This window comes from Trichogramma pretiosum, unplaced genomic scaffold (assembly GCF_000599845.2).
Source record: "Trichogramma pretiosum strain Unisexual culture from Peru unplaced genomic scaffold, Tpre_2.0 scaffold58, whole genome shotgun sequence".
In the NCBI taxonomy this organism is placed as follows: domain Eukaryota; kingdom Metazoa; phylum Arthropoda; class Insecta; order Hymenoptera; family Trichogrammatidae; genus Trichogramma; species Trichogramma pretiosum.
The window spans coordinates 1,075,255-1,096,669 of NW_019641630.1; the positions used below are offsets into that span (position 1 = coordinate 1,075,255).

Genomic DNA, 21,415 nt, shown 5'->3' on the forward strand with positions numbered 1-21,415 from the left:
TTTTGTGAAAATATTTCATGAAACTATTATAATATCATATTTTTTAATAATTACTTTTGAAGAATCATTGAGGAGAGTGTCAGTTGTTACAAGATATTGTAGCGCATCCGGAATATGTCGAACATAAATAGGTTGTAGTTGAACAAGTCGACAAACTTCATTTATAATTATTTCAGTATTTTTAAGTCGAACTGGTAAGTAAACTGATAGTGCTGGACTAATTTCCCAAGCTAATCTTGTATAATCCCGCCATTTATCATTCATTGATTTTGCCCGCCACTCAGCAATATTTTGTTCACCAAGTACGGATAATTCTTGTCTACCACCAGGATTTGCCCAAACCTGTGAAAAAACCATGTAAAATTATTTAATAAATCGATTGTTATCGACCGTTTTTTGAGCATCTTACTAATTATCAATAGTTTAATTATTATTGAATGTCATTGAATATTATTTTCTAACACTCCTATTCATAAATTTACTATCATTTTTAACAAACCCATGACTGGATTCAAAACTTGAATATCGACGATTGGTACAAAAACTAAATTTTTCACAAAATTAATATAAAATGAAGCATTCTGGCTCACGCATTAAAAGTAATGTTTTATTCATAAAATTTTACTTGTTCATTTGTACTCATTGATTATTTGCCAAAAATCGAAAATTACTCTGCCCCGATCAGTTTGGAACAATTATATTTTATAAATTACATGGCCTAGGCTTTTTTTGTTTTGTTTAAATGTAACAGATATGTAACTGTTTGAATTTTTTCAGCTTTTAATAAAAATGCACTAACAACACTTAGCGCGCTGATATTTTTGCTTTTATTTATTTTGGGACATGACAGTTACTTGTTCATAGTAAAATCAATGTAATTGAGGACATTTTTGGCATAAAAACGACAAGTTTTTTATGTTGGAAGAAAAAAAGTTCTTGGTCATTCGACTTTACTGTGAATCAGCCATATGTATAAATCAATATATAACTTACCAATAATAACTCTATTTCAACAGCCAGCAATTCTAGAATTAAATTACGCCTTCTTATATAATCTTTAACATGAGAATTACTTGTGATGAACCTTTTATTACGATGACTTCGTCTGTAAGTAAAATTATTGTTCGCAGCAGGCGGAGCTGTTGTTACCCAGTGCGAAGACATATTCTGTCTAATTAATTCTGTATTAGCAGCAGACACAGAAACATTACATGAATCCCGAGGAAAGAAGTTTGTTGTTGGAATTCTAAAATATTCTAAATCTTCTTCCGTATTTGATATAATTAAATATTTCTTTTCACTGTGCATAACTTGCCAAAATTTAATTAAAGTCGTTATATCTTCTCTTAGCTGTTCTAATTCTTGAGTAGGCGTTTGTCTGTTGCAACAAAAGTAATCCAAACTATTACAATATACTCGTTCCCGCAAAACATTTTTACTCAAAGATTTAGGAATAATGTCACCCTGTAACAAATAAAGACCGCATGAGAGAAGCTTGAATCGAGCTCCTATTGCAGCTATGTGTCGATTCAAATGAAATTCATCCAATACTGCTCCTATATTCATGGGCAAAGAGCGATGTAATAAAAGTCCTATCATTTCAACAGTTTCTTGACAGCAGTATTTAGCAGTTTCTATTATATCAACTATAAAAGAAATCCATATTTCATGTGGCTGCACAATAGGAGCACAAGGGCCAAGTTCATAACCTTCTGTAACAGCTAAAGGTGAGATTTGTTCTTGTTCCGAAGAAAATATACCAATTCTTTTATCTATAGTATACTGCCATGCAGAAAACATTTCTTGCAAAAATCTTAGTTTCATATCTGGACGGGCTGTTAAAATCCATTGCCAACATTCGATCGCTGTCAGCATTGATGGTTTGCTGAAAAGTTTCACATGGGAGCAAGCTACTGTATGAAGTAAGCTTCTATGAATACCTGTAAAAGATAATTTAAGATAAAAATGAGCAAACTATCAAAAAAATATATGACGTATTCCACGCTCGTGCGCTCGCACTGGACATTTTTTAATGTATCGCAACTTTTCTAACGCGTCGTGGCTGGCACAATTATGTCTGCAAAAATATTGCGCACGTGCATTCCGATAGATTTTTGTTTGTTCTTTCCAATGGTGGTATCAGTTTTTTGAACAAAAGTTAATTTTTAATGGAGAAAATTTACTTCAAAGTTAACTCAATTTTTCGGCAAGTATGCCCCCTACGATTTTATTCGTAGATATCTCAATCGATAGGTAATTTAATAGCGAAGATTTAAAAAAAAATTCAAGATGAAGACTCAAAAAGTTCAAAAGTTACGAACAATTAAGTACCGAAAAACGTGGTTTTACGGACGAATTCTGGCCGTGCGTGGCCGCTCTCCGCTCAGCAGGTAGGAGAAGGGGTAACAGGAGACAACGAGAGTAGATGCGCGCGGCCGTAAAACCACGTTTTTTGCTACTTAATTGTCCATAACTTTTGAACTGTTTGAGTCTCCAACTTGATCTTTTGAGATGTCTACGAATAAAATCGAAGGGGGCATACTTGCCAAAAAATTGAGTTAACTTTGAAGTCTTTTTTCTTCGAAAAACTGATACCACCATTGGAAAGAACAGACAAAAATCTATCAGAATGCATGGGCGCAATATTTTTTCAGACATAATTGTGCTAGACATGGCGAGTTAGAAAAGTTGCGATAAATTAAAAAATGCCCCGCGCGAGCGCACTGTCTGGTCGAGCGTGAAATACATCATATATAAATGTGGGTAAGGATCAAAACTTTTGAAATAAACGAGAGCCCGTATATCATCGATCTTGTCGCGCTTTTAGTATGTTATAGTATTTAGTAAAAGGGTCCTGTAGCCAAAATTGTAGCCCCCCCCCCCTCTCCCTGTAAACGTCTATTTTCTATCTATATTTATTCTGAAGACATGAAGTGTTTAAAAAATCTGAAAAAATTCACGAAGATACATTTTAATAATGCTATCCTCTTGAATTTGGGATGAAATCATTGGAAATTTTGATAATTTATATACGGCGCTTCGATGCAAAGTTAGATTCTAGATTAATGTGGCTATTACCTTTCATTGAAATCAATAATGCAGTTGCTCGCCACAAAGCTGAATAATAATCATTATCATTTTTTTCGTGACCAGCTTTCCATATATCATCAATCAAGCGTTTAGAAACCGACACATGATTATCGAAAGAATTCGAATTGTTAGTTGGAAACTGGGCACGGGCATGACTGAGCATTCCAGCAACTTCACCTGCGTACCATGATCGCGTCGTCATCATTGAGAGTAACCAAGAACTTGAACTCATCAATCGAGGCCGTTTATCTGTGATATTTAGCTAAAAGAGGAAATTTAGGATAAATATAAATAACGCTTTCAATTTATTCATGACAACTTAAACTAAATCTTTAGTTATTTAAATGTAATAATCTTACTGCACTTGGATGAGCATTCAAAGTTGTACCCGATAAATCAATTAACTCAAGAATCGAATCAGTAGCCAGTCCTAAGTTGCCGTAATGCCAGGCTCCAGAGTATTGAAATTTTTTAATATACTCCTGTAAATGGCTCCTTGTGGCTTGAGGTGCCCACTTCATAGCCTCTTGTACAATTCCTTTACATCTTGCAGTGAAATCTTTTATAATATTCTGGAAGTAATTATGAGTTTAAACAAACATTTTGAATATAAAGGTAAATTGAGTTAGTAACCTGCCAGCAAATATCTTTCGATAATTTCATTCATTTATTAATCGACACATCGTATCGATCGTATCGATTTATATAAATAACTGAAAAATGATTATTTTCGTTATGGGTAACACAAGTTTAGTTATCAATAGAAAAATTGTTTACATTAAAAAAACTAAGACATGTATTATTCAAAAGATTAAGATACGCTGAATTCAATGGTGTATTTTATTGAAAAAAAAATGTTTCGTTTAAATTGTTTTCAGTCAAGGAAAATGTGATTTTCTATGATAAATTATACATAGAAATGAAACACATATGTTTAAGAGGTTTCTATTGTTTCATGATTTTCAATTGCGTTTGAATAATCTGAGCCACAACTCATCTGTTGGAAATTAAATAGTGGAAAAATCATTATCATATTGATATATATAAATCATTTTATGATTTTAATAACTATGTAACTAGATATTATTTTAAAATTTACTGTACCCTTTTCTCAGGGAAGATATTTCACAATGATTGAATTAATACGAGGGTTGAGGATTTAATCGAGGACTGCGAAAAAAATATGACACAGTTAAAATAAAATTTGTTAAATTTACCTCTCTAGCTTCATAACTTTCCATCAATTGAATATTATAGGATGTTTCAGGTACTCTAAGGATCGGCGTTTCTTCATTTGGATCTAAATGTAGTGCAAAAGATAGAACTTGAAGAATGTCGAGCATACACCAAAGGACTCGACAATTCCACAGAAGATGAGGAAAGGCATCTACTAATGCGCTTAAATATTTATCAGCAACTCTTCTTATTTGTTTATGAATATTGTTGAAATAAACTAATAAAAATTTTGCATGTTTCTCGAGTTCAAGTTCTCTTTTTTCATTTTTTGGTTTATGCTGCATTACATCTTTAAATTTAGAAAATACCGAGTCCCCGATGCTGCAAATACATTGCCACATGCCGTTTTTATCTTTCTGCAGCTCAGTGTCACTGAGATATTCCATTATTGGCTCCAAACTTGGTTCTGGACTATTGGTTACCCTCAAAGTCTCTAACCAAAATACCGAAAGAAGGTACGTGCATTGAGCAAACTGAAGTTTGGCTACATAAGGAGCTATTTCACTAGACCTGTAAAGTAAACGATACTTGAATATGTTTTGAGAATTGGTCAAATACATAAATTTTGGTTTTTATGCATAGTAAATATCAGTTAATAAGAAATTACATGATGAAGGATAATTATATAACTAAACCGTAAGTTATTCATTCAGAATGGACGTTAACGTGACGATCGCCTTTTCCAACCACCAGTGCACGGTCAGCAAGCCATAGATATATTGGGGACATTCGGCTTGCCGGGCTAGCTCACTTTCACCGTTGAGATCTGCACTACGCAGATAACAACAATAACAACTGCGAAAGTATCTCTATCCCACAGAAACTTTTACACTTTTTGTGTATCATAAACCATTATTGTGAAATACGGAATTAATTAAGATATTTAGATGTATTTGAGGCGTATTTTCCACGGTAAAAAAAATAAGACTAATATAATTTTATGCAGAATAGTACATTTAAAAAGAAATTCTTATTGCATGATTTTTAATTTATAATAATAGTGCTATAAGTGCCCGTCACGTCCCCTGTTTTGGGTTTTCCAATTTTTAAATTTTTGATATAAAAATGAATTGAACGAAGATTAAAACACAATAGCCAGCCCAGTGCTAGACGTTGCTTATTATATACATTATTCTTTTAAGCAAACCTTACACGTGACCATATTATTCTTTCTTACTTCACTGTAAAGGAATTAAATAGAAAAAATAAAGATATTTGACTTTGGAAGTGGACTATTGAAGTAATTTGATTCTTTTTCACAAATAATAATTTAACATTTCGATATTGAATAAAATATATTCATTCTTACCTATTACTCATTTTTAGAATTTGACTCCTTAAATCTTGTAACTCATTTAATGATACGCAATCATTGCGAACAGCGGAAGTATACTGAAGTTCTCGCATTTCTAATCGTGTATTACTATCAGGAGATACAAGGTAAGGCGATTTAACTGCAATATATTTCACTCCTTCGTGCCAATTTGTTGGCCAAACATGTGATCTAGCATCGGAAGCAAAACCTAGTATGACACAGTAAAGCCAAAAATCTTTGAAGAGTTTGAAAACTCTCTGGCGAGGGTTATGAATTGGAGGTAATCGTCGTAAAAGTAAAGCAATAACTGGTATGAGGATACCTAATTCACCTGTGTGATCATTTGATTTCTAAAAAAAAACATTTTATAAAATGTTTGTTCTATAAAGTTATAATTAATTAAACGTTTTTTTCAATATAATGTATAATCTAAGTCATTTTTATTTCTTAAGAAAGAAGGATCGAACGATTTGTCCACTATGAAAAGGTGTCCAAAAATTAACATATAATTGATAAAAAACAATTCCCCTCAAAAATTAATTTATATAATATCTACTTAGAATTAAAAAAATGCTATAAAAAAAGAGAAAGAATTATTTTTCGACAATAAAATAAAAAAAATTAATATCGATGGAAACGGAAAAATTTCAATTAAAATTTAAAACCATATTAAAGAATATACTTACGTTTGCTAAATTAGTAGCAGTTTTATCATTTGACCTTTTGTCTTCCAAACCCAGTTGAACAAAGAGTTCAAGCAACCTTAATAGTAAATTATTAAGCTCAGCTTCTCCTTCAATATACACAGCTATATTAGCTAAAGCATTTGTAACGGCTCCGCATACATGCCTGTATTGTTTTCTGTTATCATTTGATGCTAATGTATGAGAAAACATTCGCATAATTTCTTCATGCACCTAAAAAATATTTATAGTTGTTAATTATGAGGAATTAAACAAATTGGCAATGAAATCCTACCATGTTGGTTACATTGATCATTCTAACGAGAGGGGGCTTAAAATCGAAAAATAGTTTATTGTATTTTCGAGTAGTATTTTTTCTCTCCTTTTTGTAGCATTTTCTAAAATTTTGAAATATCTATTTTTCCTGATACACTGCCATTTTTATGAGCCTTTTTCGTATACTTTGCGCGTTAATTTTTTTTTTTTTTAATGGTTATGGTCAAGACTTCATGGAAGCTGATTGGACCATTAGTTCACTCTCAATCAGTAGATTTATGATTGAGATAACAAATAAAACGTAAATTGAAAAAAAAAATTATGCTCGAGTGTTTGTTCAGAGTAACCAACGTATTCAATCCACCTCGCCTGAGGTCACGACCACAATCATTCATGTTCCGAAGAAGTGCACGCAACCCGGGTGATGTAACTTCAACGGTTTGTACTGAATGCTACAAGAAATAAGATGCACTTTGCAAAAATGTTAAACGGCAGAAAACGCTAAAGAAGATAATATTTAACACGCAAGGTATATGAAAAAGGTTCATGAAAATGGCTTCACTTCAGTAAAAAAAATAAACATTGTGGAATTTCAAAAAATGCTATGGAAATGGGAGAAAAAATCATACTCGAAAATAAAATACATTTTTTTAACACTGCGTGCGCGAAACACGGGTTTTCTAACTTTAAAGCGTCAGAAACCCCTAGTTTCTCGCAAGCAGGGTTAAAAAATATCGTTTGCAACTAGTCCGCGAGAAAGTTGACTCATCCAACTGCTTCGCGCACTTGTTACAAAATGTACTATTTTCGATTTCAAGACCCCTTTAAGACCTTCAAAATCGGAGCTATCATAACTATCGCGATCAACTCATAAAATTTTAAAATAAGTCATTTCACATTTCAAAATATGTTTAAAACAGGCTCTGATTGGTTCAGGAAATGTATATATTTTCAAGAGAAGCTGAAATTCTTCCTGATACAGTAGAAAAATGATGGTGTATGTTTGCGACAATGACTCGCCACTGGGCCTTGGACGTTCGTACTTCAAAGTTACGTGAACGAATCATAAAGCGAAAACCATACAAACACTGAACTGAATAATTGATGAACTGACTCGATATTAAAGTCTAACTCCCGAGCACTGAACAATATAAACATCAGCAAACAACAGCAACGCGCATCGATACACTATATTTTGACTGTTGACACGCGCAAACACACGCACATACACATCGCAGACTACATAAAATTAAAAGCCCCTCGCATTTCGTCACTTACATGCTGCATACAGACGCACTCCGAACACTTATTCACACATAAACTATACGTATAAGACTGCTATATAATTTTGTAGTCGGCAATTGCAATTTTTTAACCCGAATCCTAACTCGGCAACACTGAACGACAAGTTATGGGTGCGTGTGTCAACAGTCAAAGTGTCCGTTAATCAGTGTCTCGAATTCGGTCTCGCGCGATACTCTACATAGGACGCGCATCGCTGCTCACCATCTACTCACAATAGCTGATGCTTATATTGTTCAGTGCTCGTGAATTAGACTTGAAAGTCAAGTCAATTCATCAATTGTTCGGTTTAATGTTTTTTTTTTATTTTCGCTGTATGATGTGTACACGAGACTTTCTTCTTGCGATCTTGCGATTTTACATGAGAAATGACTCTAAATAAAGATACTTTTCCGATTTTCTCGAGCGGTGAAGAGGGAAAGAGCGCGCGGTCGGCTGTTTTCGAGCGCCGTGGCCTGTTTTTTCGCTACACTATACGTTTCTTTACCTTTCACGCATTATACTTTCTCCATAAAAATAAACAAATACTTGTTTTTGGTGTATTTTTTCCTCATCTTTCCAATGGTGAAATCAGTTTTTGTAAAATTGGCTCTTTGAACAGATAAATTAACATTTTTGATTGATAATTTCATTATTTTCGGTTTATTTGCAAAACAAAGCCAATTTTACAAAAACTATAGAACTACTATGAAAAATGATCATCCGGTTTCCTATTCTAGAAAAAACTAGGTTTTTTTTCTGTGAAGAATTACTTGTGCAATTTACCTTAACGTCACTTTTTGCAATCACCATAAATCCAAGTTGATCAACTATCAAAGTATCCAACTCTGGTCGGGTCGGTGTGTGACAAAATCGCTGTTGAAAGAATTGAAGAATTGGACGAGTTGATTTTGGTTTATTTTTTAGAGCAACCGCCACATGTCCCATCATGAAAACTATGTTAGTTGAGATCAGATTGTTAGTCATTCCTTCATCTTGATCACTATAACATATTCAATAGCGTTCTTTAGTGTTTTTCTACTGACATCGTCAGAAACCTAAATAATAATTGTCATTTATAATTTATTCAAATTATAAATTTATTGACAAATCAATGTCAATATATATTCAATTTCTATTCATTCAAATTTGTTAAACTTAAGAAGCCAGTTTTCAATAAAATGTTTAATAAAATCATTTTAACTAATTGTTTGAGAATACGTTACTTTTGAGGTTATAAAAGGGGGATAATAGAAAATCAAGTTTGTTTGAAAGTAACGGTCATTTAATTGAAAACTGGCTCCAGAGGCACATTTTTATAAGTTTCATAATCACTCCCACGAAGTTTCAAGTTCAATGGTTGACCAGAGAATAAAAAAAAAAATGGGTACAAAATAATTACGTACTTTTTATCGACTGAGTGTGTGTAGAGGGCCCTTAATATGCAAAGTAGAATATATTTTTATTGTTTTTTTATAAGAACTATGATGCAAGATAATAAATAAATTGCATATTCACCTATCACTTTTTTCAGCTGTGAAAAGTCGATTCGAAACACTAGCTACCAAAGCAGGGACACAATCAGGATCCACAGCATAAGCAGCTTCCAAAGCAACACATAAATTTTTTACTGCAACATCTCGCAGCATTTCAAATGCAAATTTAGCATTGGTCCATTTGCATTCATTTGATGAAACTTGGGTTTCTGAAACCATAAAATAAATTGACTGCTATTTACTTATTTTAAATATTATCTTCTTTTTACCAGTTACATAGTAACATTCATGTCGAATAAAATATAACTTACAGAGTATAAACAAAAATTAATAGTTATTTATGCAACAAGTGCCCAAAATGCGTTTTTGCGCACAGTGTATGCACGATGGGCTGGCGTCAGTCAGTACGAGTGCAAACAACAAGACATGAGTGCCAGACACGCACTCTTCTTTTACTACTTCTTTTACTTCTTTTGTGCACACTGTGCAGCAAAAGTTTGGCAGGTGTTGCATACAAAATTTTATACAATAGAATGTGAAAAGTGCATAAATAAAAAATATGATATGCTATAGATATGCTCAAAAACGCTTTTTGAGCACTAAAAAGTGTGCGCAAAAGGCATTTTTCGCTATACTATTTCATAATAGTTATTTCAAAGGCTTCATAAAATCTGCAAAAGTCAATTTTATTTACCTTTTTGGTATTTTGTAGACTGTCCATAATACTGCTTGTACAATTTCAAAAGTATTGGTGCAGGCGTTACGAGAAAATCTCGTATATTATAAATCGATGTATTGGAAATATTTGGAAATTTCTTAGCCAAATTACCAAGTCCATTTAAACAAACCATTAGTAAAGGCATGTGAGCAAGGACTAATTTGTGGTTGTAATTAGAATATATTTTTTCAGTTAATCTGCTACACAAACTGTCAGCTCCTGAAATGATATTTTTGTTAGTTAAAAGTATCGACAATAATGTTATATGAAATATATTAAATTTTTTCTTCAAAATTCTTTACTGTTAAAAAACCCAATTTATAAGTTTGTAGCTTTTGTGCAATGCTTAACACTAAGTTTACGTTTCTAGTCTATTGCTTAACTCCATGCTCATATCCGTTTTCAATCGGGGAATCTTGGCAGATTTTTACTAAAATAAGTCACTCTGATTTTACATGGAATGCATGCACTTTTTCATGTGGATTCTGCGTGAATAATCTACATAGAAAACCACGCAATTTTTTCAACCAGGTCATCTTTGAAATTAATTTTTTTTCTTCAATCAATAAATTGAATATGAAAAATTATTCGCTTATGGTCACTTATGACTTATAATATGGCTTTGAGCTACTCGGAGAGAAAAATGTTGGAATGATTCCGAAGCGCTACGCATGGACTCATTCCGTACTACGCTTCATGTAATATTTCCATGCGTACCCGTGGAATTTGCACGGCACAAGATCTTAGGATTGACCGCGTGTGTTACCGCCGCTGCTGCTGCCGCCGAAAAGCGTAGCAACTACATGCTTGTGCATGCGACTACATGATTGTGCCGCTACGTTTTTCGGTAACAGCAGCGGCGGCGGTAACACACGCGGTCAATCCCAAGATCGTGTGCCGTGCAAATTCCAGAGGTACGCATGGAAATATTCCATGAAGCGTAGTAGTCCGCGCGTAGCGCTTCGAAATCATTCCAACATTTTTCTCTCCGAGTAGGTAATTCGGGGTTTGCCGTTAACAGAAGGTTAAAATCCTGGTATTCCAAAGGTCCAAAGGGGGAATAATAGTAATTTACGATAAAAGTGCCGCAACTAACACTTTATGGTATGGCTTCTACTTTAGGACCCAAATAAAATGAGGGTCCTAATGGCCTTGACAGAAAGTGTCTCTTATTGCATGGTATCGTTCGCAATTTTTTAGGACTTGGCTAAGCGCTCACTCATGCCTCCTATTTGTGAGATAAAGTCGTACTTTCTGGCATTGCAGAGTGAGATTAACGCCTAACAATGAGCGCAACGCAAAGAATGCAATGCCTTCAAGTTCAAATTATGACATAGAAAAGCGTGCAATAAATGTGAACTTATGAATATAAAATAAAAGACTTTTAAAAAATACAAATCTTTAGGTAAATATTAAATCCTTTATTACTCACCAGTTTCATCAGAAATTGCCCACACTAAAATATCAACACAAGCAGAATTTGCCATTACATTTGTGTTGAATCTATTAACGTTTGGATTCGTAAGATTACCATTCTCTTTCATATTAAATTCGTTTAATTGTTTTGCTTGCAATTCAGTTTGACCAGATAGAAAAAGGTTCTTCATAAATTCTTGAACATCCCGAATGAAAGGCGCTGGTAAATTATTTTGATTACAAAGGAGTTCACGTAATAGATCAATTATAACTAAATTCATTATTTCACTGAAAGTACGATAATTCCAAAAAGCATTTGTATTCAGTTCTTGAACCTGGAAATCGAATGTGAATATGAGTATTTGTAATGCATTGAAAATATTAAGCGAAATGAAAATAATAAAAAATGTCTATTTCAGTAAAGATGATAAACAGTAAGCTTATGTGTGCTTAAAAACTTTTTAAAAATTTCAACAAATATGCTTCCTGGGTTATCTATTAGGCATTTTCCTTGAGGTGTGGTGGGTCGGGTCACGCGCAAGATACGTTTTTATATACTGACGAATAATATCTAAAAAAGTCAGCCAATTTTTAAAATGTGTGAAAATAATTAGTTAAAGTATGGTAATCAAATGATTATTTAATTTAAGAAGTTTTTTTGTCGTGTTTTTCTCTCTTTTCATCCTCCACGCTTTAATTAATTATAATTATAAAAAAATCACAATCACGCGGTTGCGCATAATACTGGAGATACATCGCCGCTGCCTACGAAAACAATAACTCAAAAATTTGCTATGAAGACTATATTTCAGATAAACGTTATTGGTTGTTTTGCGTTACGTTATTTTTCGAAAGTAATTAATTGTTTTCGTAAGCAGCGGTGATATGTGCACAGCGCTACTAGGCATGACATAACCGACCACGCATCTGCCATCTCGTAGTAAAACTTGTAGAGGGATATTGACTAATAGTAAAATCAAGTCTTGTCAAATAAAAATTTTGTATATGGTTTCAGTAACAACAAAATCAAATATAAAATTAAATTTTCAATTTCAATTACAATCTATTCAATTCCAATGTACGATCAGATTAAAATTCTAAATTTTTATTTTATTATTATAAAGCTTTTTTTAGAGTCATTTCTTATGTAAAATCGCAAGATCTTTCGATCTTGCTACTCAGAAAGTCAATTGGAGTTGAACTCTGGATGTTACAACGGGTTTTATCTTCAAGCCAATTTTTTAAGGTTATGGAGGCATATTTTTGCACTTTCGACCTCACCAGTAGAAAGCTGAGGTAAAAACCTATGTTGGTTTATTTTTTTTAAATTTTATTCATCCCGTTGCGAGCGAGTTGAAAACTGAGCAATCCGGCTGTTCTCGCTGCCCGCACGTGGCGCTGGGGCATCACGCGCCTTTTTACCAATATAACTATTACACAGCCACACAAAAAAAAAATTTTCAAATCCACTGACCGGACCTAGTGGACTTTACGTTTTTGGGGTGTCTGAATCCGAATCCGGGGTCGGTTTTTCAAGGTTGGCTCATTTTAGGGGTCATTTGAAGGTCAAATAATGGGAAAGTGATAAAAAAATCTGAAAAATTCATACATGGGTTTTTGAGGATGCTGAATCCAAATCCGAGGTCGGATGACCTTCTGATCAGGAGGTCACCTTCAAGGTCATTTAAAGGTCAAACTACAAGAATTCAGTAAAAATATCCGAAAAAATCACACTTATGTTTTGAAAACAAAAGACAAAAAACGCATGCAAAATTAAAAATATTTTCTAAATATTTTTCTTTCTTGTATTAATTTTTCATTGAAATGACCTCGAAGGTGACTTCATATCAGTCATCTGACTTTAGATTTGAATTCAGTATCCTTAAAAACCTATGAATGAGTATTTTCAGATTTTTTTAAGCTTTTTTCGTGATCTGACCTTAAAATGACATTCAAATGACCTTGAAGGTGACCTCCTGAAGGTCATCTGAGCTCGGATTTGGATTCAGCATCCTCAAAAACCCATGTATGAATTTTTTCAGATTTTTTACCACTTTCCCATTATTTGACCTTCAAATGACCCCTAAAATGAGCCAACCTTGAAAAATCGACCCCAGATTCGGATTCAGCCAGTGTACGATTAAAATTGACAAAATTTCAATAAAAATTGTTGTTGCGATAATTTTGTCGCAAAGTGTATGATGTTATAAGGAATATGTTTCGACATAAACTCATAACAGATTTTTATTTAGTAATAAAGTTTCTTCTGCATTTAGAACCATAATCATGATGGACCAGAGTTGTCATCCTAAAATCATGTGACATGAGATTTCGTTTTAGAGCATTGCGCGCGCCCAAAAATATACCCGTACTCGCGCACGTCACTGGGAATTAAAAAATTACTGCTCAATACATTGTGCGCTATCTACCCTAATTCAACGACGAATAAAAGCGTGGTTATATGATTTTCAAAATATGTCAATATATCGTACCTTTTGAGCTTCCTTGTCCAAAAAAGTTAATAGATCTTTGTTCAATAATTTTTTAGATAAAGATAATAAGCTTTGCAAGTGGACAGCACTAAGTTGAATTTTTTTCATTTCAGCCCGTTTTAAGCATGAGTTCTTATCTTTGTTAAGTATATTGTAGAAATCATGATACACAGTGTTTTGTAAACCACCGCTATTATTTATGTAATAATCATTTGGAATGTTCTGATATATGCTTGACTGTATTTGTTCATAAATACTGTTTTGATAAAAGTGTGGAATTATTGATCTAAAGTTAGAAAATGAATCGAAAATTTCATCCGAACCAACTGAATCTTTACTTTTACCAATTTTTTCTGGTATGTAAATCTTACAAAAAATTTCAGACATTTCTAATTCATAACGTCCAATTGATCTAGCCAGACCAATTAATATTGGAACTATATTTCTGCATAGTGTATCTGAAACGTGAAAGAACATTAATTATAATTAATAAATTATAATATAAAAAGAGACAACAAGGAAACTTAAGGAGAAATAACTGTGTTAATTCTTGTAAATTAAAAAACTTGAAAATAAAATGTTAAAACTGAATTTTTCGTTTTTGATGTAAAATTCGGGGTTTTCAAGTCTTTTTAAATTAGAATACTTTACATGTTTAATTTTTTTTTCTTTTCAATTTTCTAGCTAGTTATGTTTTTGATCACCTGTCGTAACTTCCAGAGAGTAGCGATTTAGCTTCAGCACCAGGGTGGTGTAAACTTCTTCAGGACATTAATGCTTACAAACACAAGCATTTTAGGAGTGATGAAACACGCAAAGTTGATCTGTACGTATAGTTACGCACACATTTTTTTTCATTATTCGTTTTTGACGAAATTTAAATCATGATAGCATTGGTTGAGAGTGACCTATGAGTTCGATCAATTTTAAAGTATTTGTGTTTGTAAGCATTGATGTTCTGAAGAAGTGTACGCGACCCTCGGGCTGAAACTCAATCGGTTCTCTCAGAAACTTACGACAGGTGATCATAACTTGATAGAAAATGCAAAAGAAAAAAATTGAAATGTAAAGTTGTGACACTGTGAAATGTGGTGACAGTGCCGAGCAGCCGCGACCAAATCGTCGCCCCAGCGCAGGAAGGTATCTATTTCAATTCTGTAGCAAGAAGGATACTTACTCACGCGTAGAGGCAAAAAGGTATCTAACTCTAGCGCAGCGGCAAAAAAGTAGTTTATTCAAACGAAGTGGCAAGAAAGTTTTGACGCGCTGAATTTAGGTTGGCAACGCAACCGTAAATGATAAAATTTTGTTTCAACATTCAACATTCAACATTTAATTCAAAGTTATGTAAAGCCGATATCTTCTTCTTTCCTCTCAGAACATACAAAGTTCTTCATAAGTGGCAAATTGAGTCGAAATCGAGGTGAGATTGATTTGTTTGCTCACATTACAAATGGATGAAAATCATTACACTAGCTTCACTTGTTTTTTCTCTTTTTTGCTCTAATACAAAACAAAATTTTATCATTTGCGGTCGCGTTGCCAACCTAAATTCAGCGCGTCAAAACTTTCTCGCCACTTCGTTTGAATAAGCTACTTCTTTGCTTCTGAGCTCGAGTAGATACCTTTTTGCCGCTGCGCTCGAGTTAGATACCTTTTTGCCTCTACGCGCGAGTAAGTATCCTTCTTGCTACAGAATTGAAATAGATACCTTTCTGCGCTAGGGCGACGAAATTGAGAAGTATCATCGTGCCAGACCGGCAGTTCACGAATGATCACATCTATTAATAATGCGTATATTTGTTTCGCAGGTTCATCGCCAGAAAAATAAACAAGCCAACATCAAGAACCAGACCGAGGGTCATTTTTCCTTTCGAACATTTCCGCGGCGGTGTCGGGGCATCAAAAGTTACCGTATCGCAATTTAAATCACTCTTGTGGGAACGCGAAGAAAGGCAACAATTAGAGTCAGAGTGCACGTTGAGTGAATGAATAAGAAAATAAGTTTGAACAAAAGACGGCTCTTAAACGAGCAGAAGGCGCGTCACCGTTTCGCTCGCGAATGTGTTGGGCAGATTCATGGAATCGCTAGGCACGCCGTCACAGCGAACACATGCAGCCGGGTGAAGACCAAAATACGATCGCGCCAGTGTCGCACATAAGTCGCGCATACAGAATACGCCGGAGCGAAAAATAGGTACGAGCGAGCTTAACGTAGCGTCGATTGCAATACAATACATACGCCGGCATATGAAAATAATAGGACTCGAAATACGACGTGTCAAGTACATTTTGATTTGCCGAGAGAAGTACCTGACGAAATGCATCTTGAACGAGTACAAGCACCAGCCGACATTCATGCCTTATCATCGCAAACATTGTACTCGTCTGCGATCACGATCCCGACGACAAGTGTGAATGTGACGACATATCGTGATAAACCAAGAGGTGGTAAAATTGATGCACAGCGCACAATACGAGAAATTGCCAGTACCTGCCGATAGCCGGAGTATACCAGCCAATGTCGGGACACGCGGACAATATAATGTCGCGGCACACGAGCCAGAACGGGCAGACCAAATTCCGAGAAGTACAGACAGAGCCGGTAATCTAACACCAATGGATAGTAACAGCATTGCGGGCAGAAATGCTAACATGCCGGCAGCAGGATGACGAAAAGAGCAAGCTCCAAACTTTGATGGAATTTTGGAGGCCTCCGAGCAATCCCAATCATCGGACAGCGAGGACGAACAGTGAGAAACACCACTGGCACGAATAAACTCGTCGTACTTGTCGACATATAGTATATAATCAGTTCAAGGGAGAGTACGATCACGAGGACTTGATAGACAATTGTCGCCGCCGAACTCAAGCGAAACGTGAAAGAATAGCGTCTTTCTTGGCGAGCCTCAGCTACATCGTTTTGAAATTTGTACACTCACCGCGCGACCGCCAGACGGAGGCGGAAAAAGAATAAGTACAAATAGCTAAACGAAACCTTCTGCCAAAATATCACCGTTCACTGCGCCATATGCACTTCAATAGCCTCGACGATCTCGAAAAACATGGGCGTCAATGGGAGAAAGAGAAAGATTTAGACGCACGCTACGTACCACCTCCGCCACCAGAAAGAATGAGAGTGTCAGCCGCTGCATATCGCAGTAGTGCGACTCCACGATCGAAGCTAGCCACATTGAGTATCGAAGACTGCAGTAGCAATAAGATTTAACATGAGAATACATTAATTATCTTCAGAACAAGTAGAAAAAATTGCAAGCTAAGCATAATTACGAAAACGCGAAGTATTTTCAAAATTATATTTTCTAATATTTTCTCGTCATTGAAAAAATTGAATATTTTATTCAATTTTCGATATAAATTAACTGAGTTTTAATGATTTTTATGTTCTTGGAGTTCCCATAAAACAAAACTTGTATAATAATATTTCTGTTAACTTATTTTCATGAATTTTATTATGTTTTTATACATACTTTGAACGGGCGTTTTTTCTGAATTTTCGTCAAAACTTCCACGAATGAAATTTGTTAGTGCAGCAAAAACTTCTATTTGAGTAGTGATTACTTCTTCCTTAATAGACTCGTACCGATAGGCTATATTACTCAACAGTGAATTCAGATAAAAACTAAACATTTCAATGGACAATGTAACATGTTTGTTGCAGTAGTATTCTTCAATAAAAACAGCTTTTGGTAAACTCTTCAAAAGACGAATGAGGTATGGTAAAATATTTTCTTTGAACTGTAATCCTGATTCGAGAAAATATATTCCTAAAGCTACGGTAGCATACTGACTTCTTTGGTCCAAGTAGTATATTCCTCCAGTGTCTTGAGGACACCTGTTGTACAACCAATAAACCTGTAATAATAAGTATTATTTTACTTTTTTTGAAACAATTGTTAAAAACATCTACTTCTATTAGTTATGGGATTATGACAACAATAAAATAGTATGTAATTAGGAGACAATAATAAATGCACTTTATAGATATTTGGCGGCCACCCCGCGCGATCAGGTCATCTTAGGCCAAAAGTGTCGAATCTTTGTCCAGTGCATATAAATATTTTCTGCCAAAAATTAATATTAGCAAGCAATCTACAGGATGTCTGTGGGAACATGTTGGTGAGTTTTGTTGCGATTTGGACAAAAACTTGTTTTTATTAACAAAAAACCATAAAATTCGAGTCCGGTTTTCGGTTTATTTAATGTATTTTGGAAACCATGGCAGCTACAGTAATGCTCTCGTGAGAGAAAATGTAGGAAATGTTATCGCCTTTCCAACAAATTTAGTTTCGTCCCGATCGGATAAGTATTTCCCGAGAAAAATAAGGAAACGTATGGAAAAACGTGGTTTTTGTCCCAATTTTCAAAAATTCGCAGCTCCTTCAATTTTTGGATCTAAGAAACGAAATTTTGCAAAAAGGCAACTTTCATCATGTAGAATACCTGTGCGAAATCTGTATTCTGTGAGACTTATAGTTTCCAAGATATTCAATTTGTAATTTTTTTTTTTTGAGAAAAACCGAGTCTTCGGTTTTTTGATGGAACAAGTCAGATCGACCAGCCAAAAGCCTATTGCAACGATGGAGACGAAGGAAGACTGGTAGGCGCAACCAACATATCTGTGAAAATAAAAGTGTCGAGACTGATGCCTTTTCGAAGAATGAAAAGGAAGAACATATAAAAGATCCGGAAGCCTCTTCTATGAAAGTAGATGAAGAACAAGTAGATATAACATGGCTGATGTCCGAAGAAGATAAGAAGTCTATGCAAATTAAGAAATCTCTCGAAAGTTGGATCAAATATCGAGAAATGGTAACTGGAATTCCTGAACATATAAGACAAACCGAAGCTGAATTTTATCAATTGTACACGAATGGAGAGATACCATACCTGGTTCCATATCCTTATAAAGGACATCCTTATAGGACAAGCTAAAATACGTCGAACGTAATTTATAATATTATTTGTATAATTATTTGATTATTTAGTTTAAAAAAATTAAAAAGAAAAGCAAAAATAAAATAATTAGAGTGAGAGATTTTATCGAGTCTTGTGATGAAAAAGTATCTAATGATTTATTTTTTGCTATGCAAAAAGATGAATTCTTTTTTATGAAAAAAAAAAAAAAAAAAAAAAAACTAAAAAAAAAAAAAAAAAAAAAAAAAAAAAAAAAAAAAAAAAAAAAAAAAAAAAGCTGTTAGTTCAATCTAAAATGATTTTTTATTTTAATTAGAATTGTGTTTAAATATTAAATAAATAAAAATACCTGCGTTTTTCTATAATTAGAAATTTATTTAATTTGGCCTCTCTTTTACTTCGTTAATTCGAATTTCGTTAATTCGAAATTCTCGATAATTCGAAATTACAGGCTGTATTTAGGATTTTGAATTATCGAAGTTTTACTGTATACATTTTAGAAATAATTTTTTTTTTTTTACTAAACAAAAAATACTTCAAAAAATGGAACCATTGAAAAAAGAACCTTTGTGTAACAGTTGGAAAACGCCCTATTGGTAAGTTATTTAAGATCTGGAGGGGATAAATATGGGCTTCATTGGAGGGGTTAAGGGCCCTCTATACACACTCAGTCGATAACAAGTACGTAATTATTTTGTACCCATTTTTTTTATTCTCTGGGCAACCATCGAACTTGAAATTTCGTGGGAGTGATTATGAAACTTATAAAAATGTGCCTCTGGAGCCAGTTTTCAATTAAATGACCGGTACTTTCAAACAAACTTAATTTTCTACTATCCCCCTTTTATAACCTCAAAAGTAACGTATCCTCAAACAATTAGTTAAAATGATTTTATTAAACATTTTATTGAAAACTGGCCCCAGAGGCACATTTTTATAAGTTTCATAATCACTCCCACGAAGTTTCAAGTTCAACGGTTGTCTAGAGAATAAAAAAAACGGGTACAAAATAATATCGGTATGTCGGTATTTGTCCCTCTGTATAGAGGAGCCTTAACGGCGTGGCATAGATTTCAACATACTCTTTACTTATGGAAAATAATCCAAAAAACGCCACCGAACTAAAATTTTTCCATGAGAAATAACACGGGGTTGCTCCAAAACTGTTGGGGACGCCACGGATTACGCAGCCAATACGAAAAGCATTGGAGCGGTTATCAAAATGAGTACGTTGACTCCCCACCTCACACTCAAATTACTTTCCAATAACAAACGATTCCTAAACGGCCTAGGGGTTCGAAAATTTTTTTTTAAAAATTTATAAAAGAATTCATTGAGAATTTATGAAAAGAATATTCATAGAATATTTGATTAATTTTCAATTATACTGAAAGCTCAGAAATATAAATCTTAAGGACCCTAGTTCAAATTCTATTCTCGTCTACAAAATTTCTCAAAGAAAAAATAAAATGCAATTATACACTAAATTATCTCAAAACTAATATTAATGAATATGGCCTACCCAAAAAGTATTACATAATAAAATATAATTAAAATAATAATTTACATATTTTATGAAAAGTTAGATGATTCAAACTCAGTTTCCTTGATTATTTCAATAAGACAAAGTCAGTTGCTCTTCTGTTTCATTTTGAGGATATGGAAGAATCATTATAAGCTGAAATGAGCGACTAACGGCATGTAATAAGTACCACAAAAATAAATTGAGAGTAGATTGAGAAATGAATATAGCAATGGACCAAAAAATTATTTAGCTTATAGGATCAATAATATTTTTTCAAGTTTTCAACAACTCTGAAATGCAAAGAATGATGTTTAATTGCTTTTTTATTTCTCAAAAGTTACTGCTAATATGAATATTATGGGAGAATGAGTTGAGAAAATAATTTGTTTTTACAAAACTCATATATTTATCATTATATTAGCTTTAAGAATTTTTAATTTTATTCAAAGAACTTTAATGTACGAACAATAAATATTGTAATCATATGGAGATTATAGGATGTTTAAGCAAAAAATTAAAAATAAAAAGTAACAACGAAATTAAATTTTGATCATTTAGCAAGACAATTCTTTATAAAATGTTAGGGGAAATCCACACTATCCACAAAATCCACACTAGATATAACATTCCATTACAAATATTCCAAATTAACAATATACATAACATAAATTAATTCTCTTATTATAACAAATGTAACTAAATAATGAAAAATGAGAATATTGACTAATAACTGCGCTTCATCATTGATATTATAATCATGTATGATCAGGCAGTATTATTTAATCAGATATTGATTGTAACTAAACAATCTTCACAAGTGAATTGTTTATTATATTGCAGAGTTATGGAATCATGAATATTTCAATGAATGGACTAATGAATATAAGTAACAAAATTATATTATTTCTCTTTCAATAGTCATGATTTCAGTGAAAAAAACTATACATTA

The 21,415-nt window shown here is 33.5% G+C and overlaps 1 protein-coding gene across 2 annotated transcripts in view; it reads right to left on the reverse strand.

The window, feature by feature from the left end:
• LOC106658209 (phosphatidylinositol 4-kinase alpha) overlaps positions 1–21,415 on the reverse strand; it is a 28,683-nt gene that overhangs the window by 6,971 nt on the left and 297 nt on the right. Inside the window, exons 2-15 of one of the 2 annotated variants that reach the window (XM_014380062.1) lie at positions 17,495–17,879; positions 14,004–14,461; positions 11,528–11,846; positions 10,072–10,314; positions 9,400–9,586; positions 9,288–9,317; positions 8,668–8,884; positions 6,328–6,558; positions 5,636–5,991; positions 4,308–4,836; positions 3,450–3,662; positions 3,079–3,352; positions 994–1,940; positions 55–342 (exon numbers count right to left, since the gene is read on the reverse strand). In XM_014380062.1, the coding sequence (XP_014235548.1) occupies positions 55–342; positions 994–1,940; positions 3,079–3,352; positions 3,450–3,662; positions 4,308–4,836; positions 5,636–5,991; positions 6,328–6,558; positions 8,668–8,884; positions 9,288–9,317; positions 9,400–9,586; positions 10,072–10,314; positions 11,528–11,846; positions 14,004–14,461; positions 17,495–17,879 (4,677 nt within the window). The remainder of the gene's footprint in view (positions 1–54; positions 343–993; positions 1,941–3,078; positions 3,353–3,449; positions 3,663–4,307; positions 4,837–5,635; positions 5,992–6,327; positions 6,559–8,667; positions 8,885–9,287; positions 9,318–9,399; positions 9,587–10,071; positions 10,315–11,527; positions 11,847–14,003; positions 14,462–17,494; positions 17,880–21,415) is intronic. The other variant, XM_014380063.1, reaches the window with a different exon arrangement.